Source organism: Poecilia latipinna, unplaced genomic scaffold (assembly GCF_001443285.1).
Source record: "Poecilia latipinna isolate Pla-1442-1.1 unplaced genomic scaffold, P_latipinna-1.0 Scaffold1801, whole genome shotgun sequence".
Classification (NCBI taxonomy): Eukaryota; Metazoa; Chordata; class Actinopteri; order Cyprinodontiformes; family Poeciliidae; genus Poecilia; species Poecilia latipinna.
In genome coordinates, this window is record NW_015114417.1 from 115,578 (window position 1) to 122,318 (window position 6,741).

At 40.8% G+C, this 6,741-nt stretch overlaps 1 protein-coding gene across 7 annotated transcripts in view; it reads right to left on the reverse strand.

Annotated features, from left to right (window-relative positions):
• The window catches only part of LOC106934399 (NACHT, LRR and PYD domains-containing protein 12-like), a 23,283-nt gene extending 16,695 nt beyond the window's left edge, over nucleotides 1-6,588 (reverse strand). For 2 of the 7 annotated variants that reach the window (XM_015014267.1, XM_015014266.1), the window contains exons 1-4: nucleotides 6,408-6,579; nucleotides 3,668-5,453; nucleotides 2,129-2,323; nucleotides 1,457-1,645 (exon numbers count right to left, since the gene is read on the reverse strand). In XM_015014267.1, coding sequence (XP_014869753.1) covers nucleotides 1,457-1,645; nucleotides 2,129-2,323; nucleotides 3,668-5,453; nucleotides 6,408-6,573 — 2,336 coding nt within the window. In that variant the 5' untranslated portion in view covers nucleotides 6,574-6,579. Of the gene's footprint in view, nucleotides 1-1,456; nucleotides 1,646-2,128; nucleotides 2,324-3,667; nucleotides 5,454-6,407 lie in introns of all 7 variants that reach the window. The other 5 variants (XM_015014271.1, XM_015014268.1, XM_015014270.1 and 2 more) reach the window with 4 other exon arrangements.
• Between the last annotated feature and the right edge of the window lie 153 nt (nucleotides 6,589-6,741).

Sequence of the window (6,741 nt, forward strand, 5' to 3'; positions counted from 1 at the left end):
TATTGTTATTAGCTAGTCATCTTTTAGCTAACATTACCTGCATCTAACAGCTTTACTCAACTCAGTTGGTTAGTTTGAGGGAAAAATTGTGCAAAGTTCTTTGCGTTTTGCTGCCATGATTCTAATCTGAGCAGTTCAGGAAGGAGACCAACAGCAGCAGGTCTCCTTCGCTGCAGCACAGGTGTAAACCCAGCGTGAGCGTCTTAGCTTTCATGTTGCATTTAAAGGCGCCTGGGAAAAACAGCTTACGACGTGTTAACAATGGATTAAACAGTTTTAACTGATGAAAAAAGTGACAGAGGACACAGATATGGGAAGTGCGGAAGCTCCCACTGTATCAAATCGATATAGGAATAACAGAGAGTTGGCCACTCTGAGGTAAAAACAACAAGCAGCTTCCAGTCCAGGGGAGGCACAGCTGTCTCTGTGGGTGGGCAATGGCCCCCAAAGCCCCCCAAACCCACAGGGCCTGCACTGGACTCTGGCTTTCTGTGTCTAACCTCGTTTCTTCTGTTCTCAGCTGCTGCTGCACTGAGAAGGTCTGCAGCTGCATCAACCTCCCAGATCTGCATCAAAGCTTTTCCATCTACTTCCCTCTGAATCCGTCCCTCAGTCAGTTTCCTCTCTGGATGTTCCTCCGACTTCCTGCTGCTTCTATTCGCTGCAGGCTGAGCCGTCATCACTGCTGCTGTTTCCAGACTCTGAACGTCTGATGACAGAAAATCTACAAAGTCTGGACTCTGGTCTGTCCCAAAACCAGACTGCAGTCTGTCCAATGAGGAACCCAGAAAAACGCCATTCAAGCCTCAACATTTAGAGCTGAAACTGTGAAATATTCCTCTGACCTGAGTCCTAAACCAACAGCAGCCATTGTAATCTAAACATTTAATGAAAATTCATCAGAAACTGATCAGATTATTGGGATCCAACCATGTGGACAGACTGATGACTGTGTGAAACTTAACATGTTTGGCTGATGGGCCTGAGAACAATGGAACTAAATATCCTCCATATCTCATAAATTATTATTCATAGAAAGTTGAATGGAAGGAAAAACTGTGGTGGGAAGATGTGCAACAGGGACAACTGATAGGATTGTCCAGCAGAACCCATTCCAGAACCTGGAGGAGCTTCAGGTCAGAACATCTGGATCCACTACAGAACCTGAGCTACAGGAATCAGACTGGGTCTGACCAGAACCAGAACCAGGCTGGTGCTCAGTTTATCTTTAGATGAAAGTAAAGTTTTGATTTAATTTGAAAATCAAAGTCCAAGGTGTTAAAGTGAGAAAAAATGAAACAAAGTTCAATAATCTGAAAGTCTGAAATAAAAAGTAATTCATGTACAGGATAAATAAGTTTTAGAAATTATATTCTGATATCTTGATAAGTTGTTTTTGAATACCAGAAAAAAAAATTTAGTGAATGATTTTATTGTACAAGAAGAGAAAACAAACCTCAAACTGTTCACTTTGCAGACTGGATTCTCCAGAATCTCACAAATGTTCTTCAGTCCAGAGACTCCAAGGGTTCTGCTATTATTTATGTCTATCTCACTTATTTCTGGTCCAATCAGATGAGTGTTGGACTTCAGAGCTGAAGCCACAATTTCACATTCACCCTCTGAGAGTTTACCGCCACCAAGTCTGTGATGAGAGAAGAAATAAAGTCAGTTCTAATTAAATCAAATAAACAGATAAAAAAAAAAAAGTGATGTCATCATTTGTCGTCTTTGATGGAACTGATGGTTTTGATCTTTTTTCAAAATCTCTTTCTCACTATTTATTCAATGTCATGCTGTTTTTATTTGAATTATGTAAAGCACTTTGAAATGTGCTATACAAATAAAATTTGATTGATACTTTTACCATTTATTGACGGATTATATCTGCTGTGTTTTTGTATTTCTGCAAGATGTGTTTTTCCAGTTATAGTGAGAAAAATTGAGAAACAAAATTAAACAATCTGAAAGTCTGAAATAAAAACTAATTTATTTACAAGGTACAAAAGTCTTAGAAATTATATTCTGATATCTTGAGTTATTTTTGAATACCAGAATATATATTTTTAATCTAAAGTGTATTAAGATTTTAGTGACTGATTTTATTGTACAAGTAGAGAAAACAAACCTCAAACTCTTCACTTTGCAGACTGGATTCTCCAGAATCTCACAAATGTTCTTCCGTACAGAGACTCCAGAGGTTCCACCTGTCCCTTTATTTATGTTTATCTCACTTATTTCCAGTTCAGTCAGATGAGGATTGGACTTCAGAGCTGAAGCCACAACTTCACATTCAGCCTCTGAGAGATTACAGCCACCAAGTCTGTGATTAAAGAAATAAAGTCAGTTCTAATTAAATCAAATAAACAGATTAAAATAAAACAGTCATCATTTGATGAATTTACTGAGTTTGACGAGACACAGAATCTCTGCAGTTCAGGATTAAACTCAAGGTTAAACTCAGGTTCTAGTTCTGATCATGTCCAACAGTCAACCTGCTTGACAGACATGATAAAAATCTTCAGATTGTTCTGGTCGTCTTTGATGGAACTGATGAAACTTTTTACCATTTATTTACAGATTATATCTGCTGTATTTTTATATTTCTGTGTTTTTCCATTCAAGAAGTTTCCAGATAATGTTTAGATGTTTCTGCAGCTGTGATAGTATAAGAGACTTGAAGACATCTTGGGTAAAATGCTTATCTGCTAATTGTCTTAAAGGACTGTCATGTGAGTCATGTAGTTTGCTCCCTTGTTTGACCTGCAGCCATGACTAACTGACAAAGAAGAATTAGAAGTTTCTCCTGAAATCCTCATCGGCTTTTTCCTGCCATGAAATCATCCCCTCCAAGAGATGAGGGATGGTTCATGAGGTGGGAGTAAGGATTGTGTTAAATTAAAATGAGGTCGATAACTTTAATTTATCTTGTGATTAATTGATTTATTGTTTATCGCGACAGGTCGCTCAAAGTACCCAGATGTGTTCTTGCTCTGCCCATTTTATCGAGGACGCATCGATGCATCCTTCTGCAGATTTGAGCCAGCAAGATATCCCACAATGAAAAGCGCCACAAGTAGCGGTGAATAGAGAAGGTGAGTACAGAAATGTATTGGACTTTTACCATTATTAATTGCCACAAAAACTCATTTTAATTGGTTTTTAGGCGAGACCTTATACTAAATTGTTTTATTCAGGCAGCTCTTCAGGTGAACAGACTACAGCTCCAGGTTTACTTCCAGCTTCCTAAAAGCTCCCGGAGATTCTCTCCATCCCTCTTCACCGTCTTCTCATCTTGAAAATCATCATCAATTAGATATTGGCAATATTTGCTCTGGATTAGATAGTCTTAGTATCAATTTCCTGGAGTTATTGGTTTATTATCTGCTTGTTTTTTGTTATTAAAACATTCCTATAAAACAGTATTTGTCTCTTTCTATGCTGGCATTTTATTAAAGTATACTTGATTATGATAATAAAGGAAACAAATGTGTTAATCAGTGTTTAGTAGTTATTGTAAAATAATCATCCAGTTGTGTGACAGGAACTCTGGCCAGATGCATCCTTGTGAACTCGGCAAGAAAAGACTTTCAACTGTTCTTGCAGATTTGTACTTGCCAAGAACACAAGAACGTACTTGAGTATTGAGAAATGGTCCTGGACTCACCGAGCCTTTCTGCAGTTCCTCACAGCTGGAATCAGTCTCAGTCGTCCATTCTCTGATGTATTGTACTTTTCCAGGTCCAACTCATCCAGAACTTCCTCTGACATCTGCAGCATGAAGGCCAGCGCTGAACAATGGATCTCAGTGAGTTTCTCTGATCTGTTCTCTGATTTCAGGAACTGTTGGATCCCCTGAAAAGCTGAGAGATCATTCATCTCCACCAGACAGTGGAAAATGTTTATGTGTTTATCAGGGGATGAAAGGTTTCTTTCTTTCTTCAGATTATCTATGATTCTCTGGAAGGTTTTTGGATTGATCTCTGTCTGACCCAGCAGGCCTCCTAGCAGTCTCTGGTTGGACTCCAGAATGAGGCCATGAAGGAAGCGGACAAACAGGTCCAGGTGGCAATTTTTACTGCTGAGGGATTTCTCCATGACTTTCTTCATCAACCCATATAGAGATGTTTGATTGTATGTTTTTCCCATGAACTTCTTCATCACCTCTGAGTTCCTGGTGGTGAAACAGTGGAGCATGTAGACTGCAGCCAGAAACTCCTGGATGGTCAGATGAACAAAGCAGTAGACTGGTGTCTGGAAGATCAGATTCTCTCTTTTGAAGATCTCTGTACAAACTCCTGAGTACACTGAGGCCTCTGTGACATCCAGACCACACTGCTCCAGGTCTTCTTGGTAGAACATGATGTTTCCTTTCTCCAGATGTTCAAACGCCAGTTTCCCCAGCTTCAGAAGAACTTCCCTGTCTGCCTCCATCAGCTCCTGTGAACTTGTCTCATGTCCTCCATGGTACTTGTTCTTCTTCCTCTTTGTCTGGACCAGCAGGAAGTGTGAGTACATGTCAGTCATGGTCTTGGGCAGCTCTCCTCTCTGCTCTGAGGTCAACATGTTCTCCAGAACCGTAGCAGTGATCCAGCAGAAGACTGGGATTCCACACATGATGTGGAGAGTTTTTGATTTCTTGATGTGGGAGATGATTCTGCTGGACAGCTCTTCATCACTGAACCTCCTCCTGAAGTACTCCTCCTTCTGGGCATCGGTGAAGCCTCGTACTTCTGTTACCCTGGTAACACATGAAGGAGGGATCTGATTGGCCGCTGCAGGTCTGGTAGTTATCCAGATAAGAGCCGAGGGAAGCAGCTTCCCCTTGATGAGGTTTATCAGCAGAACGTTGACTGATGATTTCTGTGTGAAGTCAGAAACCAGCTGACTGCTGTTGAAGTCCAGAGAAAGTCTGTTTTCATCCAGGCCATCAAAGATGAAGAGAAGTTTGCATTTAGCCAGCTGCTCTGCTGGGAGCTTCTGGAGTGTTGGGTGGAAAACATGGAGAAGCGAGAGAAGACTGTGGTGCTCATCTCTGATCAGGTTCAGCTCCCTGAACGAAAGCAGAACCACCACACTGACATCTTGGTTCTCCAAGCCCTCTGCCCAGTCCAGAGTGAACTTCTGCACTGAGAAGGTTTTTCCAACACCAGCGACGCCGTTGGTCAGAACCACTCTGATGGCTTCTTGTTGGTCAGGGAAGGATTTAAAGATGTCCTGGCACCTGATTGGAGAGTCATGGAGGTTCTGGATCTGGGAAGCTCTCTCCAGCTGCTTCACCTCATGTTGGGTATTAACCTCTTCACTCCATCCCTCTGTGATATAGAGATCAGTGTAGATCCTGTTGAGGAGGGTTCTACTTCCTGTTTCATCACTTCCTTCAGTCACACATTCACATCTCCTCCTTAGACTGATCTTATGTTCCTCTAGAACCTCCTGCAGAACAACATCTGCTGAAACATAGAAGAAAAGACAACCAAAGTAAAAAACATGATTTATTGTAATTGGATTGGAACAAAGCCACCTGGAACATTAGGAGGCGTTATCATTATAAGGTCTCTGACTTCACAGGATGTCATGCTAAACAACCAAATTAATACACAGAACCAGAACATTGTTCTGTCGTCAGACAGCAGATTTCTGTTTTGTGGCCGTTGTCTGTTCACTGTCAGGATCTGATGCACAAAGTAGATCAGATAAATGCTGACAGAAACACAGTCATTAAATGTAGCAGCTTTAAGCAACATCAACTCTTCTGCATCATGTCCTCATTTTGATGTTTCTATCTGACCTTCATCCATGAACAGCAGCTAAACAGGCAGAGATAGAAAAATGTTTTCTCCCAGCATTTCCAGTCTTAATGAAGGAAATCTAGAGGAAATGGTTTAATCTGCCAGAGAAGCAGATCATTATATCAGGTAGTTTTCACATTTAAAACGGCATTTTGAGTCAAAGACTGAATTGGATGTTTGTAAAGAATAACATGCGACTGATTTAGCCCTTTAGAAGTAAAAAACATTGTTAGAATTACTACATGATGTATGTTTAATTATATAAACTGTAATTTACTGTCAGAATAAATCAGGGTTTCTTTCTCCCTTTCTGTAAAAGCAGCAGGTTGTTTTTTTTCTCCATTTTTTTGTTTTCATTAATCAAAATAACCTCCAGTCTAAAGGTGATGTTCAGTTTTAAAGCATAAACAACTGAAACAGATCCATTTTAAATCAAACCCAGCAGGTTGTTTGGTTGAACACATTCGATCCATTTACAGCTGGAAACAGATTTAGCTGAAATAATTGATCACAGAAAGACGTTTAACACCTTGAATTTCCAAATCCCATCTAAAGACGTTGAATTGGTTCAACAGACAACAGAAGGAAGCTCTGATTGGAGGTGTTCAGTCTCACCTGGAGCACAGCTGCTCTGATTGGCTGTCAGCAGTCCAGCTCCTGTTCTGGGTCGTTTCCCACACTGGGGACAGGAGGAGGGTCCAGATGGAGCAGACTGGTCCCAGTAGGACCTGATGCACCGTCTGCAGAACCAGTGTCCACAGCTGGTAGAGACCGGATCCATCAGAACCTCTTGACACGAAGCACAGCAGGACGGCTGCTCCTCCTCACCAATGTTGCTCCTCTTCCTCCCTCTGTGAAGACATTTCTTCATCAATGAAACTGTTCACTAAATATGGGTGAAATGATGAAGATGTTCATGAAGGTCCAACACAATCAGTAAAATCATAAT